The sequence below is a fragment of the Ovis canadensis genome, chromosome 1 (assembly GCF_042477335.2).
Source record: "Ovis canadensis isolate MfBH-ARS-UI-01 breed Bighorn chromosome 1, ARS-UI_OviCan_v2, whole genome shotgun sequence".
Taxonomy (NCBI): Eukaryota; Metazoa; Chordata; class Mammalia; order Artiodactyla; family Bovidae; genus Ovis; species Ovis canadensis.
In genome coordinates this window covers 281,081,541-281,101,511 of record NC_091245.1, presented here as the reverse complement: position 1 = coordinate 281,101,511, position 19,971 = coordinate 281,081,541, and the positions used below count along the sequence as shown (strand labels likewise).

General features: G+C 44.3%; 1 protein-coding gene across 20 annotated transcripts; it reads left to right on the top strand.

Moving 5' to 3' along the window:
• Positions 1 to 2,450: 2,450 nt before the first annotated feature.
• On the top strand, positions 2,451 to 16,573 carry LOC138436698 (zinc finger protein 596-like). 20 transcript variants are annotated; one of them, XM_069582809.1, is made up of 9 exons: positions 2,451 to 2,495; positions 5,416 to 5,500; positions 7,426 to 7,600; positions 8,057 to 8,141; positions 9,339 to 9,421; positions 11,434 to 11,560; positions 12,741 to 12,836; positions 13,632 to 13,714; positions 14,186 to 16,573. In XM_069582809.1, exons 5-9 carry the CDS (start codon positions 9,410 to 9,412, stop codon positions 15,431 to 15,433), a joined length of 1,566 nt encoding a protein of 521 aa, XP_069438910.1. In that variant the 5' UTR covers positions 2,451 to 2,495; positions 5,416 to 5,500; positions 7,426 to 7,600; positions 8,057 to 8,141; positions 9,339 to 9,409; the 3' UTR covers positions 15,434 to 16,573. The 20 variants fall into 20 exon arrangements, with proteins under 20 accessions (XP_069438910.1, XP_069438858.1, XP_069438797.1 ...); XM_069582757.1 differs by having other exon boundaries at positions 13,623 to 13,714; positions 14,189 to 16,573; XM_069582736.1 differs by having other exon boundaries at positions 2,457 to 2,902; positions 13,623 to 13,714; positions 14,189 to 16,573.
• Positions 16,574 to 19,971: the final 3,398 nt, after the last annotated feature.

Genomic DNA, 19,971 nt, shown 5'->3' with positions numbered 1-19,971 from the left:
ATATAGATAAGGTCAATGTGAAAATATATCTATAAATCAATGACTTGAATTAGGAGACTGTCCACACTGTCATGGACATGACATGAAGTCCCCGGCAGTGAGCTCAGGGCTCGAGCTGCCTCCCTGGTGAATGGGGACAGAAAGGGAAACCCTCTTCTTTTTGGTTTCCATCACCAGTGCAGACCATTTCCAGCACAGGGAGGGCAGGAACCGCAGGGCCCAGCTGGGCCCAGCCAGGTCCCCGCCAGAGGCTGAATTCTGACAGGAGCGAGAGGTGATTTCAGCTTAACCTGTTTTCCACATGGTAACAGGGAAACAGAGATAAGAAAACTTTCTTCAGCAATCAATGCAAAGAAATAGAGGAAAACAACAGAATGGGAAAGACTAGAGATCTCTTCAAGAAAAGTAGAGATACCAAGGGAACATTTCATGCAAAAATGGGCTCGACAAAGGACAGAAATGATATGGACTTAACAGAAGCAGAAGATATTAAGAATAGCTGGCAAGAATACACAGAAGAACTGTACAAAAAAGATCTTCACAACCAAGATAATCACGATGGTGTGAACACTCATCTAGAGCCAGACATCCTGGAATGTGAAGTCAAGTGGGTCTTAAGAAGCATCACTACGAGCAATGCTAGTGGAGGTGATGGCATTCCAGTGGAGCTGTTTCAAATCCTGAAAGATGATGCTGTGAAAGTGCTGCACTCAGTATGCCAGCAAATTTGGAAAACTCAGCAGCGGCCACAGGACTGGAAAAGGTCAGTTTTCATTCCAATTCCAAAGAAAGGCAATGCCAAAGAATGCTCAAACTACCGCACAATTGCACTCATCTCACATGCTAGGAAAGTAATGCTCAAAATTCTCCAAGCAGCCTTCAGCAATACATGAACCGTGAACTCCCTGATGTTCAGGCTGGTTTTAGAAAAGGCAGAAGAACCAGAGATCAAATTGCCAACATCTGCTGGATCATGGAAAAAGCATGAGAGTTCCAGAAAAACATCTATTTCTGCTTTATTGACGATGCCAAAGCCTTTGACTGTGTGGATCACAAGAAACTGTGGGAAATTCTGAAAGAGAAGGGAATATCAGACCACCTCACCTGCCTCTTGAGAAATCTGTATGCAGGTCAGGAAGCAACACTTAAACTGGACATGGAACAACAGACTGGTTCCAAATAGGAAAAGGAGTGCGTCAAGGCTGGATATTGTCACCCTGCTTATTTAACTTCTATGCAGAGTACATCATGAGAAACGCTGGACTGGAAGAAACACAAGCTGGAATCAAGATTGCCAGGAGAAATATCAATCACCTCAGATATGCAGATGACACCACCCTTATGGCAGAAAGTGAAGAGGAGCTAAAAAGCCTCTTGATGAAAGTGAAAGAGGAGAGTGAAAAAGTTGGCTTAAAGCTCAACATTCAGAAAACGAAGATCATGGCATCCGGTCCCATCACTTCATGGGAAATAGATGGGGAAACAGTAGAAACAGTGTCAGACTTTATTTTGGGGGGCTCCAAAATCACTGCAGATGGTGACTGCAGCCATGAAATAAAAGACACTTACTCCTTGGAAAAGTTATGACCAACCTAGATAGTATATTCAAGAGCAGAGACATTACTTTGCCGACTAAGGTCCGTCTAGTCAAGGCTATGGTTTTTCCTGTGGTCATGTATGGATGTGAGAGTTGGACTGTGAAGAAGGCAGAGCGCTGAAGAATTGATGCTTTTGAACTGTGGTGCTGGAGAAGACTCTTGAGAGTCCTTTGGACTGCAAGGAGATCCAACCAGTCCATTCTGAAGGAGATCAACCCTGGGATTTCTTTGGAAGGAATGATACTAAAGCTGAAGCTCCAGTACTTTGGCCACCTCATGTGAAGAGTTGACTCATTGGAAAAGACTTTGATGCTGGGAGGGATTGGGGGCAGGAGAAGGGGACGATCGAGGATGAGATGGCTGGATGGCATCACGGACTCGATGGACGCGAGTCTGAGTGAACTCTGGGAGTTGGTGATGGACAGGGAGGCCTGGTGTGCTGCGATTCATGGGGTCGCAAAGAGTCGGACACGACTGAGCGACTGAACTGAACGGAACTGAACAGGGAAACATTCCAGAATTCACTAGGAAAGGCCTCACAACTGTCAGCTCCGACCTGGAGTTGCTCGGAACTCTTATCCCGAAACTAGGAGGAAGCAGCTCCAGCGCCCACACAGCCAAAGGCTGAGACTGAGATGTGTGACCCGGCACCGGCCGAGCGGGAATCGGCGGAGGGCAGGGGGGTGCTCCGGCCGCGCCCACAATGTCCACCGGGAGGACACGCCCCACGCCGCTCCAGCCGCTCCAGCCGCCCTCTGCGCTCAGGACACGCCCACCCTGGGCGAGGCCTTCCGAGGCTCCGCCCCACCCCGGCCCCACCTCCCCCTACGGCCCCGCTCCCCTTACGTAAGTGCCCGCGGACCCGGAAGCGGGTGTCGGGAGGGCCCGGCCCCCCGGGTGAGTGCGGTCCTGGGCCCTTCTCGCGCGCCTCGGCCCCGCCCTACCCCTTCCTTCACGCCGGGGCCCGAGTCCCTGCCGACGTCACAGACCCGCTCTCGCGCCGCTGGCCCGGGGCGCCCTGAGACTCGCGATGCCCGGAGCTCCGCTGCCGGGTTCGAGTCGCATCCGTTTCCGGATCCGAGGCCATCCCGATCCGACCTTCCGGCCTTCGGTCTCTTCACGGGGTCCCGCCCCGACCCACGCTGTGTCAGGTCCCCACTCGCAACGTGCGCTCTCGCCCTCGGTGCCTCTCGGAGCCGCCCGGGACTCCGCGCCCTCCCGCGGCTCCGGGAATCCGCAGACCCGCGTCTTCTCCAGAAGCGGCCCGGCCCCGCCGCTGGCTCCCCTCCGCGGTCACCGCCTCAGTAAGGCCCCTGAGCCCCCTGGGGGAGGGCATCGGCCCTGTCCAGTGACGCCCCGTGACCTTCTGTCCCAAGCCCTATCCTCTGCCGGCGCGGGTACCGCTCCCTCATGGGACAGTGTCCCCCTGGGCAGAGCACCTTTGCTCCGTTCCGTGGGTGTCGAGTGAGGCGGGCAGGCCGAGACTGAACCGGGAGACGGAAGGAGTAAAGGAGAGTGAGGACTTGAAAAGTGAGATAGAGGAGGGAGGGAGGTGGGTGCAGTGGGACTGGAGAGACAAAATACCGGTAAAAAAAAGGGAAGTGACTGAATAAGAAGCATTGTGTGTGAGGTGTGAAAGTCGCTCAGTCGTGTCCGACTCTTTGCGACCCCATGGACTACAATCCCTGGGATTCTCCAGGCCAGAGTACTGGAGTGGGTAACCTTTCCCTTCTCCAGGGGATCTTCCCAACCCAGGGATCAAACCCAGGTCTCCCGCATTGCAAGCAGATTCTTTACCAGCTAAGCCACCAGGGAAGCCGTAAGAGGCATTATGGTACATGAAAACAGACAAAAAGGAGATTAATATGGAGATGGCCAAGGACAGAATGGAGGAGGGGACTTTCACCAGCAGTAGCTGTTTGGGGAGAGAAGGATAGATTCCAAATTCATTCAGTTCAGTTCAGTTCAGTTGGTAAGTTGTCTCCGACTCTTTGCAACCCCATGAATCGCAGCACGCCAGGCCTCCCTGTCCATCACCAACTCCCCGAGTTTACACAGACTCATGTCCATTGAATCGGTGATGCCATCCAACCATCTCATCCTCTAAAATTTTCCAAATTAAGTGTATTGTGTCAGATTCAGATCATGAGACCTCGGTCCTTTTCTTGTCATTATTGTGTACTAAAAGTATTCCAGTGTTCAACAGCATTCTTTCTTCTGTATGTGAGTTTTTAATGTATTGGTCTGTGAGCTACAGTTTTCAACTAAGTATATGCTCCCTTCAAATTTCCTTTATTTTTTTGTTTGTTTTGCAAATACTGAACAATAGGCTGGATGAGTCTAGAACTTGTTCTCACAGATCTCATTTGTTCATGATGAGTACTTTACTCAGAGCTATTTCCATACCTGAATGTTTGTGTTTCCCAATGCCATTATTTAAAAGTGTTCTTAATGTTATACTTTTTATACATTCATAGAATTGTATATTTTGATATCTATTGTGGAAAATAGAAATTAAATGGTTTTAATCAAGATGATTACAACCATGAAAGACAACTTGCACTTGCTCAGGAAAATGAAGTGAGATCTGGAATCTTTAGGGGCAGGAGTGAGAATGATCCTGGACCACCCCATGCCTGTGAGGCCAGTAATGGTTCCTCTTTCCTGTTCATGTGTCTTTCCACGTGCCCCAGGACACATTCTTGCATAGTCAAAAGGCAACTGGTAGGGAAAGATCAAGATTTTTTAAATTAAGCACAGAACAGAGGTATTTCTCCAAGGAGGAGGTGGCACTTGGTTCAGGAAAGGGAACTTGGAGGAGAAAAGATGATGTACTTTGGATGTTAGAGAGTGAAAAAGAGCCTAGGAAGCTCAGCAACAGGAGAGGAGGAGACCTCTTCCCATCCTTACCTGGGGATGCTGTGCTCAGCAGGTGCTGGAAGACACAAGGATTGGCGTGAAAAAGAGGGTTGTACCAACTTGCCTTCCCATATCTGCTGTGTGATGTGTGGGCTTTACAGTATAGAGGGGCAGAGAAACTTAGCTGTTGATGCCCATGTAGGAGTTTATTGGCCCTGTTCCCTAATAGTTCAGCAGACGTAGAGGACCATTTTTTCCAAATATTGAATTTCTCCCCTACATGTGTGGTTGTGGCCAGAAAGGGGAGAAGTTATTTGAAGACATGAATGGCACATTCCCAACACTAAGGAGTGACTTCTGGCCTGAGCAAGACACTCAGAGTAGGGAAAAGATGAGGAGTCAGGAGTAAGTCTTTATCTGGGAGAGCTCATATTATCTGTTGACTGATCTGCCCTCTCGTTCCTGTAATGCTGTTCTTAGGACATGCTAAAATCTGAGTCTCAGATGTCCTGCCTAAGACCTGCCTCACTCATCTATGGCCTCTCCTATCCCCAGACCAATTCCATCTCACTGTCAGCCAGTGACATGGGACTTGGGACATGGTTCCATTTGGGGGTCGTCATGAGCGATGCTGCACGCCCAGACATTGACTAGAGACAGGACCTGGACACCATGCGGTCAATAAGATCACCAGTGGGGACTGCATAGGCACAGGAGGCGATGTAGACCGAGACGAAAGAAAATTGCGGAGAGGGGGAAAGTGTTCTGCCTGGTTGTACAATGTAGCTGAAGCTTAACAACATAAATCTTTTTATTTGGCCTGTAATTAGAGACTTAGCCATGACAAATCCAGGTGGCATTCCATCCACGTCACGCAGTATGTTTTATTCTGTAATTGTTTAAAAACAGAACCAGCCCAAAATGTCTGATAGTAAGAGGATTTTAATATTGTTCACAGCACACCTGTCCCAGGGAGATGTTGGTGCTCATGGATTTGTAAAGAATTTGCTTGTCTGCAGATACCGAGTGTTTCTCCTCTTTGGGTAAGTTGGAGTTGCATTGCTGAGCCAAGAGATGGTTGGCTCATTACATTTCATTTCGTAACAGGTTTTGTCACCATGCTCCCTACACACAGTACACAGTTGCCAAGAAATCCTCATCTGTTTGTCCCCTCATACCTTAACCAGGATTCATTTTAAATATGTGTATATAATTGTAGATTTGGATAAAATGACAACTCTTTGTTCCTAACTTCCATTTTACTAATTATTTAAGGGACTGAGTAAAGGTTATTCTTTATACACTTGTATATATAGAATGAATTTTCCTACTTATTTTTCTAATTTATGGTTTAGTTACTTACACACAGACACTTTGATAATGTTGATGCAGTGAAACCAAATCATGGCCTTTGCTTTTTTTCCCTTTGTAAGGTGTCACCTGTTTCATAGTATAAAATATTATGTTCATTTAGTCCTAATATATTGTTTAATATTGTTCAAGTATTTAATTTGAGCTATTTTAAAGTTTCAAATAATATAGGTTCAGGTGTAATTTGACTGATCTCCAGGGTTTCTTTTTTTTCTTTTCACAGTTATTTTGGCTATATCCTCATCCCAAATCAAAACTGAGACAAAAATCAACTGTTTGGATATTCCTCATTTTTCATATGAAATATTGCATATGATTTTTTGGGGGTGCACTTGGTTTACAGTTCTGTTTCAGATGTATAGCAAGTTGGTGCAGCTGTACACACATACTCACGTCATTTTCCAGATTCTGCAATGACTTTTCAATTTGAGTTGCACCACATTTCTGCAGTCACAGACTTTTTTGTCACCATGTCCTCTAGTCTAAGAATTTGGTTTGGCAGACTTTGTTCATGTCACATTTATGTCCTTAAAAAGTTTTAAAATTTCTTTGCATGGGTTTGCAAATTTATCTGAAGTTAGAGTCATAATATTTTGCTGTTATACATAGAGACTGGCTTTCATGTGTTTACTTAGATTTTAAACTATGTTACTAAATAGGAAACATAGATTTCAGTACATTAAGGTTGGATTTGTCTACTTTAAAAAGTATTATTAGGTATGATAGTTAAAATGGATTCTTATATATATATTTTTTTGTTCAAAATCATATCTTCCAAAAATCATTACAATTTCAGCTCTTTGATACCATTTTTGAATTTCATCTTTTTTTCTCTCTTTTCTGGGTTCTGACTCAAGCACCTGCACTGATTTCTAGGATACTTCTTCTATTCTGGCACAGCCAAAAAAAACAAAGTCCTATTTAGAGACGGAAAGTAGAATGGTGGTTTCCAGGCATTGGGAGGGGAAGGGAATGGGGAGCGGTTGTTTAGCGGGTGCAGAGTTTCCGTTTCACAAGATGAAGAGCATTGACGACGGTCGCACAACACCGTGAGTGCATTTCACCCCACTGAACCGTACACTTAAAGATGGCTGAGATGATAAATGTTGCATGTGTGTTTTATTTTACAATTTAAAAAGTTAAACAAATTCTGTGTACAATAAAAATCAGGCCTGAAACTAGTCATTTATTCTGGAAATCCTTAAATTTTGTGGATTGCAGAGTTTTTCAGTTATTAGGATAACAACTAGATCTGACTTAAAGAGATGTACACTGAATGAGCTTTTTCTTGCTTGGTAGTGAAAACAAAAGATATTCTCTTTGGATAGATATTTACTCAGCATAAATATTTACACTTATGTAGAGTCACCACTCTTCTGTCCACAGTCTGTGAATATTGTTGTTAAATTACAGATCCTCTTACAAATAAAACTAAAGAGGAGGAAGGATTCATTTGCTGCAGATTCTCAGTGCTGCCCAGAACAACCAAAATCATAAAACACTGAAGTCTGAGAAAAGGCATGAAGTTTGCTTTTGAGACTTTTAGAGGACGCAAGAACTAAAGAATACAATTTGTTGTCCTTAATTTCATCTACAGGGTCTGCCTAATTTCCTGATTTTATCTTGATTGGGACCCACTTAGTCAGATACTGTCCTTTGGATTAAAACACTGATAAGATTATCAACAGCATTAAAAGAGAAGTCACCAAATTATGCATTTTATGGAAAGAGAAAGATGCTCTGAACTCTGGAATGTTGTGGCAGTGTCCTCAGTGAGTATTTGGCTTTACTGGGTGTTCCGTCTGTTTGGTTCTGGTGAGTACTGGAGACCATGTTCTCCAAAAGTGAAGTATTCATTTTGGTAGGAATTCAATGAAGGGATCTCTGAGGACCTGACACTCAAACAGATTGAAGGAAATAAGTATGGGGTAGCAAGTTGTGTTTATGTATTTGAGTGGAAATGAAGGGTGCTAGTGAACAGTGTAGAAGTCATAGCAGTGCTGAACTGTATTTGAGATGTTCTGGGAGAACATCTAGAATGTCAGCCCGTGGATGTCTGGTGGAGACACTGAAAAGGTTAGAGACTCGGTAAAGAGTAATATTTGGGGAGAGTGGGAGATGATGTGCTGAGATGTGTTTCATTTCTAGTATATGTTAGTTTGGGGGGGAAAAAAAGAGGCAAGCTCAGAAATGGAATTCAAACATGAGTTTTGTCACTTTCAATTTAGAAAAAGTAATGGAAGAAATCAAAGCAACTGTGTAAATACGTGGGCATACACTGGCAATGCACATAAATAGAAAAAGGTGAAAGAGGTAAGGTGGAGTCTTGAGATCTTCAGCAGTATCGTTTGAGAAGTCCTTGGTAAGTGATATGGAGTTAGAGTGACAAGATTGCTTTGAAGACTGTAGACTAAGATGTTAGAGAAAGTTAGGGAAAGTATGTTCCCCAAAAGAGCTTGACTTCCCATGTGGCGCAGCAGTAAAGAACCGCCTGCCAAGGCAGAAGACACAACAGATTTGGGTTCAATCCCTGGGTCAGGGAGGTCCCCTGGATAAGGAAGTGGGTAACCCACTCCAATATTCTTGCCTGGAGAATCCCATGGACAGAGAAGCCTGGCAGGCTTCAGATCACGGAGTCACAAAGAACTGGACGTGACTGAGCATGCACACACATTGCAAGTAGGTGCCATTGATTCCTCCAAATGAAATAAGTACCTAAAATAATTAACCCTGTCAAAATATATTCTTAATTCTCTTAGTTCACAACTAAGTGCAGAAGAAATCTAAAACTTAGTGTTGCTGGAAATTCCTGGAAGAGACAGAGTGATTCCAGATGAGTGTATGAGGGGCTGAGAAAAGCAGGGATGTTTCAAGGTACTAGAGGGCTGGAATGGAGCTGGAGAAACTGCTAGTGCACAAAGTAAGAATAATTAAACCTGAGAAGTTCATGGTTGTTACTCAAGGTGGAGACACACGTGGCATGAGTCATTGATCCCTGTGATTTGGAATTAGGAGGGAACTGGACACTTCACACACTTCGTGAGTGAATTAGCATACCAAACTCAGTGGTGTCCACATTCTACTCTAAACTGAAGGTGTTTATACCTTCTTTGGGCTTCCCTGATAGCTCAGTTGGTAAAGAATCCACCTGGTATGCAGGAGACCCTGGTTTGATTCCTGGGTCAGGGAGATCTGCTGGAGAAGGGCTAGGGTACCCACTCCAGTATTCTAGCCTGGAGAATTCCATGGACTGTATAGTCCATGGAGTCGCAAAGAGTCGGACACGACTGAGTGACATTCACTTTTATGCCTTCTTTACTAAGAACAATAGCCATGCCTTCTTACTTTTGATCCTAGGAGAGCTCTACCCATATTTCTCGTGGAGCACACTGCATGTTTCTTTTGGTTGTCCTGGGAGCTACTTCCAGATGAAGGGTTGGGGCTTCATGACAAGTGAATATGGAGATTGCAGGCAGCTAAGAGTCTCATGACTTTTTTCTTCTTCCTCAGCTCTGCTTCCTGTTGCTTGGACTGTGTGTAAGTGAAAACCCAGAAGACAGTTGGCAGCTGAACTAGTTACAATGGAATCTCAGGTGGGTAGGAAATTACTCTTTCTGCTGAAATTAGCAGTAGAAATTGCTTTCTAATCTCTATTGCCAGTGCTGGTGGTGGGGTATATGCTCAGTTTTGTCCAGCTCTTTGGAACCCCATGGGCTGTAGCCCACCAAGCTCCTCTGTCCATGGGATTTCCCAGGCAAGAATTCTGGAGTGGGTTGCCATTTCCTTCTCCAGGGGATCCTCCTGACTCGGGTCCAACCCGAGTCTCCCACATTAGCAAATGGATTCTTCACCACTGAGCCTTCTGGGAAGCCCTATTGCCAGTGTATGGACATAATTCTCCTACCGGCACACATGTTCTAAGTGCACTTGAGAGGTTGTTCGAGGATCTGAGCTTCGTTAAGTTCCCCAGAATTCTGGAATGGTCATGTTGGGTCAAGGACTCATCAAATGGTCATTCCTTCCCAACATTATAGTAAGATATTCCAGTCTTTATTAATGCCATGTATTCAAGAAGAGATGAGAGGTTTTCTTTTCTTTATGCAGCCCATGGCCCAGTTCAGTTCAGTTCAGTCGCTCAGTCGTGTCCGACTCTTTGCGACCCCATGAAACGCAGCACGCCAGGCCTCCCTGTCCATCACCATCTCCCGGCCCACTTGGCAAAAAAAAAAGATTGTTATTATAACCATTTTATTAACTGTGATGGGCTTAGGATTGAGGTGGATACAGGCAGTGGAGATGAGTAAGGAGGAAAACATTGCAACACACCCACTGGAGAGGCAGATGCTTCCACAGATGGCATTGGTAAGTCCAGTGTTATAGGCACTAAGGGAGTGCTGGCCAGTGCTGAGAGAAAACAAAGGATTATGCAGAAGAAGGCAATGAGGAGTCATTAACTTACATTTTTTTCAAATTTAAACGTCTTAAAATTTTGATAAAATATATTTGTGCTTTTCAAAATCTTCTAAAAAAGAAAACTAAATTTTCATTATTACCAATGTCCCAAGTCATAAATTTTTCCCTCTTTGTAATTTCTGCTTTTTCACATTTCATAACTGGAAACAGTATATAAGGAGTAGTGTTTTCTTAATTTGAGCTGTGATTCAGAAGAAAGAATATAGGAAGTAGAGTACTACTTTAAACCTGAGGAAGTTTTCCATGAATGGAAGAGGCCAGAGCAATCAGGTGGCTTCGGATGTACTTGAGTAGAAAGATAAGACAAAGAAACAAAAGGGACGATAATGACTGATATTTGGAGGTCCCGGGATAATTGAGAAAGGGAGACCTCAGATATAGGAGGGGTCAGGATAAGACTGTCCTTCTGTGCAGAAGTCTCAGACCTGTAATGTGAGCTGCTGACTCATTTACCCTTAATAGCAAACACCTCAGCTTTGTAAGATGAAAGGTTGTACCTGCTGATCCCAAGACCTGTATGAATGCTAGTCAGTTAGGCAGAATTCTGGATGTTGCTTCAGTATTCTCTGCCATTTCCTGAATAATAAACCTAAAAGTTATATTTAAGAAATGGCTGCTAGATAGTTAGCACTTCACACATTAAGTCATTAGATCTTTCAGAACTGATGACAGGTTATTAAAAACCATTTCACTGATGAAGAAACTGAGGCCATGTAGAGGAATAATCTAACCACGGTCGTGTTTTAAAAGGGGCATATCATGGATATGTTATCCCTTGTGATGAGTCTTAGATTTACTTGAAATTGAATTGAAGACTGTTCAGTTTTCAAGTGGAAATTTTATAATCATGATTTGGAAGTTGTAATTACAAGTCTATTGGGAAATCTCCACAGTTTGTTACACCATACCTTGCATTGTCTTTTTATGAAGTTTTCTGTATTCAGAGTGTGTGGTCTTCGTAGGTTTGTCTGAAAGTCAGAGGTTCATGTCAACAATGAGAATGATTTGATTGGACCCAAAATACTGTTTGAGATTCTGTACACTCAGCTGCCATTTCCTTAGTGCCTTATACCTGTACTGTCCTCCCCTGGCAGAGATGGCCGTGTCTAAAACGATGTCTGTGATGTTTTAGGAATCAGTGACCTTCGAAGATGTAGCTGTGGACTTCACCCAGGAAGAGTGGGCCCTCCTGGACACCTCCCAGAGAAAGCTGTTCAGAGATGTGATGCTGGAGAACATCAGTCATCTGGCCTCAGTTGGTTAGTCAGTTACTCTTTAATGATGTGTATATGTGCTCATTCAACAAGGATGGAGGAAAACTTTCCCATTTCTCACTCCAGATTCTGCTTTGACTCTTCATCATAACTCTCACAACTACCTTATCAAAATTTTCTTTAGTTCTTATGTTTTGGGGGGCTTCCCCGGTGGCTCCCCTGGTAAAGAATCCACCTGCAATGCAGGAGACCTGGGTTTGATCCGAGTTGGGAAGATCTCTCGAGAAGGGAAAGGCTACCAACTCCAGTATCAGCCTGGAGAATTCCATGGACTGTATAGTCCATGGGGTCACAAAGAGTCAGACATGACTGAGTGCTGCTGCTGCTGCTGCTAAGTCGCTTCAGTCGTGTCTGACTCTATGCAACCCCATAGACTGCAGCCCACCAGGCTCCCCCATCCCTGGGATTCTCCATGCAAGAACACTGGAGTGGGTTGCCATTTCCTTTTCCAATGCATGAAAGTGAAAAAGTGAAGTCGCTCAGTCGTGTCCGACTCTTAGCAAACCCATGAACTGCAGCCTACTAAGCTTCTCCATCCATGGGATTTTCCAGGCAAGAGTACTGGCGTGGGGTGCCAGTGCCTTCTCCGCATGACTGAGTGACTTTCACTCATGTCGCTACTTAGATATAGTTTGTCGATCCCACTACACTGTAACCTTCCTTACACAACTTTGGGTCTTTGTTGCTACTCAGTCTGATGCTCAGGCAGTGGTGGGAACTCACTATTTTTGTATGGGTAAACAAATGTGTTGATTTCTTAAAATTTATTTTACAGCAAGGACTGTGGTTTGATCAGATCACAGTGTTAAAAATAATAGATATATTGTTTTCCACATAGAACTTAGATTTTTCTGGTGGAAGTTGTATGTATTGGATTCTTTGGGGATATAGTATTAAAGCACTGTGAAATGAAAATATTGAAGATTCCATAATCTGTCTTTGAACTTGGGCATGGGCGTTAGCAGTGATAGGTCCTTAATGTCTTTGGGAACAAGTTGAAGAGTCATCATTTTGCTAGTCAAAGCCTGTACATGTTGTTTTCAACATACTCTACTCTGTTCTGACCTTTAGAGGTTATTGTGTTCTTCCTCACTAGTCTGCTCTGTGATCATGCACTGTTATGAGCATGGAACTCAAAATCCGAATATCTTTCTCCTACCAACAGGTAATCAGCTTTACAAATCAGATGTGATTTCCCATTTGGAGCAAGGAGAGCAACTTTCAAAAGAAGGGTTAGGCTTCCTACAAAGTCGGAGTCCAGGTGAGCTCCAAGAACCTGTACTTCAATAGGAGGAGGAGCCTGGTCAGTGAGTGAATAGGCCCTAAGGAATCAAGTGAAAGTTGCTCAGTAATGTCTGACTCTGGGTGGCCCCATGGATTGTAGCCTGCCAAGCTCCTCTGTCCATGGAATTCTCCAGGCAAGAATACTGAAGTAGGTAGCCGATCCCTTCTCCAGGGAATCTTCCCAACCCAGGGATCGAACCCAAGTCTTCCACATTGCAGGTGAATTCTTTACTGTCTGAGCCACCATGGAAGCCCAAGAAAACTGTTGGGTAGCCTATCCCTTCTTCAGGGGATCTTTCTGACCCAGGGATCGAACTGGGGTCTCCTGCATTGTAGGCTGTTTTTAAAATTTAGACAGTGTCATGGGGAAACATTTTTCAGATGTTATCATATGTTGAAGGCATCAATTTTCTATTCACAAGGCTTTCTGCCATTGTCCCTTGGCTTTACACCAGGTGAAATTTGTGTACCCACTGGAATTAATAAACATTCACAAAACATCCCTTTTCATGGTCCTGTTCTATGAATAGGATCTTCTCTTTTCTTCCCCAACTTGCCGTATTCATTTTATCTTCCTCATAATTCAGTCCTGAGAATGACAGTTGTTATCTGTTTCTTCTCTGTTTAGAGTATTCCCTAATTTGACATTCTTTCCCGTCTGTGTGTCAGTATTTGAAACAGACACAAATGAGCATTGAGTCACTTCAACATTTTACTTCCACTGATACCATTATTACCATTATAGTAATTTATTTTTTTCTAGTCATTTCAGATAGAGAAGATGATCTGAAAAAACAGAAAATGTTATCTATGCAGCATACCTGCAAAAAGGGCGCCCCTCTACGTTGTGCAGTGGTAAGCTTCACAAGCATAAACATGTTCCTCCAGATGAAGACCTGGGACTTGAATAAGTTGGAAATTTGGCATACGTACCTGATTTAACTAAAGTTGGGATCATGGACTTCCATAGGAGAAAGGTTTAGTTAGTCTGGTTTTAAGGAAGAAAAGATTAACCGATAGTCAGAACTATAAACAGTTTATAGTCTTATAAACAGATAGTTATGTAATTATGGGTTATATTCCTAAACACTGAAACATAATAATGTCTTTAAAATTAAATAGGTATCTCTGCAGTTGGGATGTTACAAAAGGTAAATCTATGCTTGCAAGAGAGTAATACCTCATGTTTATTAAATATTAAAAATATAGAAGCAATTTTAACTGGAGTCCATCACTGAATGATTACCCTAGAATTTATATGTAGAGAAAGGAAGGAATGAATAACTTTGGCAAACTTGTAACAATCTCTCATTTCATTTCAAAAAGCAGAGGTCTCACACTCAAGAGGATCCTTTGGAATGCAACAATTTCCGAGAAAAATTTACTGAAATCTTACCATTGACTCAGTATGTAATACTTCAAGTGGGAAAGAAACCCTTTATTAGCCAAGATGTTGGAAAAGCCATCAGTTACTTGCCATCCTTTAATATACAGAAGCAGATTCGTTCTAGAAGTAAATCATATGAATGTCATCAAAGACGGATTACCTTTATTCAAGGTTCTGCCCATAGACAACACAATAATACTCAGACTGGAGAGAAAACATTTGAATGTCATGTATGTAGGAAAGCCTTTGGTAAAAGTTCTAACCTTAGACGACATGAGATGATTCACACTGGAGTGAAACCACATAGATGTCATCTTTGTGGAAAATCCTTCACTCATTGTTCTGACCTTAGAAAACATGAAAGGATTCACACTGGAGAGAAATTATATGGATGTCATCTGTGTGGCAAAGCCTTCAGTAAAAGTTATAATCTTAGGCGACATGAGGTGATTCACACCAGAGAGAAACCAAATGAATGTGATCTGTGTGGGAAAGCCTTTGTTCATTGTTCTGACCTTAGACAACACGAGAGAACTCACTTTGGGGAGAAACCATATGGATGCCACCTGTGTGGGAAGACTTTCAGTAAAGCTTCTTACCTTAGACAACATGAGAGGACTCACAACGGAGAGAAGCCATATGGGTGTCACCTGTGTGGGAAGGCCTTCACTCACTGTTCTCACCTTAGAAAACATGAGAGGACTCACACTGGAGAGAAGCCGTATGAGTGCCATCTGTGTGGAAAAGCCTTCACTGAGTCTTCTGTCCTTAGACGACATGAGAGGACTCACACTGGAGAGAAGCCGTATGAATGTCACCTGTGTTGGAAAGCCTTCACTGATTCTTCTGTCCTTAAGCGGCATGAAAGAACTCACACTGGAGAGAAACCGTATGAATGTCACCTATGTGGGAAAACCTTCAATCACTCCTCTGTCCTTAGACGACATGAAAGAACTCACACGGGGGAGAAACCGTATGCATGCAATATGTGTGGTAAAGCCTTCAATAGGAGTTATAACTTTAGACTGCATAAGAGAATTCACACTGGAGAGAAACCATATAAATGTTACCTATGTGGAAAAGCCTTCAGTAAATATTTTAACCTCAGACAACACGAGAGAACTCATGCTGTAAAGGTAATAAATGAAGATTCACCACCCATACCTTCAAAGTATAAACACTCTTGAGGACTCACACAATGAAGAAATACTGTGTTTATTTTCAATGTATAAGAGTCATTATGCATCCTTATTAATTAACTAAAGTTAATTCACAGTAGACAGAATCCATGTGCATGTCACCTGTGTAACAAAGCCTTTAGCAGTGGACTCATGGGAGAACAAACTGTGAATGGAATGAATGTGGAGGGAGCTTCATCCTCAGCTGTGACTGTGAAACAGATGAATCACATTTCAGAGAAATTCCAATAGTATACCTGTAATTAGTGTAGAAATACCTTCGGTTATAAGTTATCCTTCAAATAAGTAAACCACAGAGGAGAGAAACTAGACCTGTAACCACTGTGCACTTGTTTACCGTAGCACCACTCTTGGCACGCATCTGAAGATTCAGTGTCAGGTAACTGCTAGTGGAAACAAACTAGGACATGAAAAAGATGGAAGGCATTTGGAGTGTCCCCTTCTGGAATGCCTGACACACACTAATTCATGTGGTGACAAAAGGGCTGCCCTCCTAGTGATGCATGAAACACCCAGAAAGCAGGGAGAGCAGAAGCAGCCGTGGTCCCCGATCTTGCCCATACTGCCCTGTCAACAGCCATGAATCCACAGAGCCCCAGCTGGGAGTGGGACCCAGGAGTCCCAGCCCCTCCCATACACAAACAGAAGGCTCAGAGAGGGGAAGGTGGAGCTTCCTTCTGCCAGGGTAACAAGAAGACCTGGGCCTTGGTGCCCATTTGAACATGTCTAGTACCTGTGTTTCACAGGTGGCAAAACAACACAGATGTTTGTAATTAATTTATCCCATTTTTTCTGGGACACAGATATGGACTCGAAGGGATGGAAAACATACTCCACATAAATGGAAATCATAAGAACAGAGGTAGCCATGTTTACATCAGACAGGGACTAATTCAAAACTGAGTTCATCAAGAGGATATGTAACATTTGTAAATATGTCATACAATATAACACCCAGACTAAAGTGCAGGAAATGCCTTGTAATGATCAAATAGAGGAAGCATTCCAAAATAAAAGTAGATAGGATGAAGGAAAGATTTTATTTTATTGTATAAAAAATATAAGATGAATCAGAGTACATGTGTTCATGTATGTATGTGTGTACACAATAAAACTACAGAATATAAAGCAGTATGTGAAGTTACATGAAAATTGGTCAAGTAGGAAAGTTAGTTTACATGTCAAATAAAATGCATTAATAACTTTTATTCAGTCAGCAGTGACATGGAAACAGGAAAACCATATTCATCTTTTCACATGCATAAAAGGGAATGTAAAGTCCTGTTTAAAGCTGAGTGAAAAGCCCACCTCCTGGTTGTGGATGAGAATAGCTTTAGGCAGGGGGTAGCTAACCGATTCAATGGACGTAAACTTGGGCCAACTCCAGGAGATGGTGAGGGGACAGGGAAACCTGGCATGCTGCAGTCCATGGGATCCCAAAGAGTCTTGACACAACTTGGCAACTAACAACAAAGCTTGCCAAACTATCAAAATATGAATACACCCTAGTTTGAATCAGCAAATGAACTCCAGCTTGCCCAAAGCAGAGGAAAACTTGGACATCTGCAGATAAATCATTCTGCTCGTTAATGGCCACTAAGAATTCCTTATGAAAAGAGTGTACCTTGAGATGGAAGAGGGCTCAGGGGAGGCCATGAGTGACTGAGCAGAGATGTGAGGCAAGATACAGGAGAGAGACCAGCAGGCCTTGGGGAAAAAGGACACTTTAGGGAGAGAACACACCAACCAAAAGAGAAGATGCTTCCTAAGAAGCCCTCCTTACTCCTGCTTTTCTCATCTGAGCTCTCTAAGGCAAGATCAGTCTTAACTGGTCACTTTTGGGAATTGAAAATACATCTTTCAACATACCTCCTTCCTGTGACACAACCGTATACATAAGGACAAATTCGCCATGTGGATGTGATGGTCACCTGCTGTCCAGTGAAACACTGGGAACCCAAGGTCTCTAAGCATGGAACCCATAGATTGGTTTTTCTGTCCTTCAGAGTTTTCCTTTGCTAATGAAACCCACATGTTGCTTGGCAGCAGTGGGTATAAGGGAGGAACTGACCTACCCATGAAGTGAGACACTGAAGATGCTTCTAGTCCCTGATGAACAGCATATCCAGGAAAGGATGGTCAAAATTTTTCATTTGCCCTAATTCTCCCACCCAGTCCTAGCTCCTTAATTCTCTACAGTGTTCTTTTCATTCTCCAAGCCCAGTTCACATAGCCATGTGGCCCCTCCAAATGGGAAAGGTAGTTTTGTTCTATGCTTAGTTTTAAAAGTCTAGGTCCAGATGACACCCACACTGAGCACGTGCCTTGAAGCAGCTGAGGCATATTCTAGATAAAAGCAATTCATCCTCAAGCAGCACCCTTTAATAACCAAACGGTGTCTCCCTTTGCAGGCACGCTGTAAGTGAGGGTGCTCATTCACAAGTGAGGAGGAGGATAAGGGAGAACCCAGACCCCGGGTTCAGAACCCAGATCCACACCCTGGGCATCTCTCTCACAGAGTGAAATTTTGCTAATTTGGACTCTTCCTCTGAGGTCACATTTGCAGGACAGAGAAACGTTGGTACTTCACAGGAGGTTGTCGTGGGGAATTAGAGTTACTGTGCCGCCAGGCAATTGTTTGTTTCGTAAATACAGACCTTCCCTTCTGGACAGGCCAAGCTCTGCCTTCACCTCTGCAGTGGTGATGTCACCAAGCCTCCGCTGGGAGTGAGCTCCTGCCATGGATGCTCTGCCCACTCTCACTCTGACTGTCCTGGCCTCACTCTCCTCGGGCACACCGACCTCCCAGCTCCTCATTAGCTGTCTCCCTGACTTACTGGGCTCCTATTGTTGCCCCATAATTAAACTATGATTTCCCTTTCCGCTTTCATCTCTTCAAACTTGCTCCCCCACATCGCTGAGCTGTGGGTCAGAGCGAGCTTGGACTGGGAAACAGGGCTACTGGTTTAGTTCAAAGAGAACTAAATTCTTCGCCTGATTAGGCTTCGGGCCAGCGTAGTGGAACCTGTCTGGGGATGTGTTACCTGGAGCGCGTCAGTGCCTGGTCAGAGCAGTGCTGTGTGGCGGGGGTGACCCGGGGGGTTGGGTGGGCTCAGAGGTCTGATCCAGGCTCCAAGCCTGGAAGTGGCTTCTGGCTGCCTCTTTGTGCTCAGGTACTGTGCTCTATCTCCTCTCATCACGCAGAGATGGGCACCTGGGGGTGTCCCAGCTCCACACATTCTGAGGTGCTGGGTGGGAGAGAAAGGGCCTTGGCCTTCAACCCCTGCCAAGCGGTTTCCTTGGACAGTAGGGGGCCCTACAGCCAGAGGAGGCTGTTAACTGAAGACTGAATGGATGCAGTGGAGAAGGGGCTGTATGCGTTCCTGTGGCTGGCGAGGTGAAGGGGGTGGTCCTGACACTGTTAAAGAGCAGGCACCCTGGTTCTGTTTACACTGTGTTTCCTGGGGATGGGACACAACCAGGCTGCAAGCCCCTCCCCATCCTCCTCGTGGGGTCAGTACAAGGCCCTCTGGCCACTTCTCTGAGGGGCAGGGAAGACCGAGGAAGACAGCGGGTGTGGGGATGCTTGAACTCTAAGCAGTCCCCGACCCCCAAACCCTAGAGAGCTAAAGGCAGATGGAACAGCTTCTAGAAGGATTGGCGGGAGTGGGGAGGACTGCGTCTGGGGGTGGGGGAGGAGGGAGATGGGGGAGGAGACTGAGGGCCGCAGTGAGGGTGGGAACTTGATGGGCCCTGTGTGTGATTGATCGCCTGAGTGGACACAGGCCACGAGATCAGCAAGAGGACCCGACCCCCTGGTCCTCCACCCAGTGGCCTCAGCAGTCACCAGGGTCAGGGCAGCAGCCCTGGTACAGAGGGAGGCTCCCCCACTCCCACCCCTCCGGGTCGCCCCCGCCATACAGCACTGCTCTGACCAGGCACTGACGCGCTCCAGGTAACACATCCCTAGACAGGCTTCGCTACGCTGGCCTGAAGCCTAACCAGGCGAAGAATTTAGTTCTCTTTGAAAATATACTTTAGGCTAACACACTAATGTAATTTGTAGTTTAATAGCAGTTTATTTAGATTTTAAATACATCAAAAGTTAAAAACTACAACTTTTCCACCACTTTATACCCAGCACCCACAGAATGCTTAGCACTGTCTCATTCATGGTCGGTAACATCAGGAAAAAAAATATCACTTTGTCGGTTCTACTTTCCTCTTTCTCATCCATCCATTGCCTCCCTAATATTGTCTGTCATATGTTTCTTAAAATACAACACTACTCTGTTGAATTAATTCACAATTAATTACACTCATCTCACAAACCAGCAAAGTAATGCTCAAAATTCTCCAAGCGAGGCTTCAACAATACGTGAACAAAGAACTTCCAGATTTAGCTGGATTTAGAATTGAAGCTGGATTTAGAAAAAGCAGAGGAACCAAACGTCAAATTGCCAACATCTGTTGGATCATCAAAAGAGCAAGAGAGTTCCAGAAAAAACATCTACTTCTGCTTTATT

Excerpts from the sequence above, each read along its gene's own strand:
- LOC138436698 (XM_069582696.1), top strand. Across the intron at positions 11,561-12,740 it reads CAGTCATCTGGCCTCAGTTG|GTAATCAGCTTTACAAATCA; the intron begins GTTAGTCAGTTA and ends TCCTACCAACAG. Across the intron at positions 13,715-14,185 it reads CCCCTCTACGTTGTGCAGTG|CAGAGGTCTCACACTCAAGA; the intron begins GTAAGCTTCACA and ends CATTTCAAAAAG.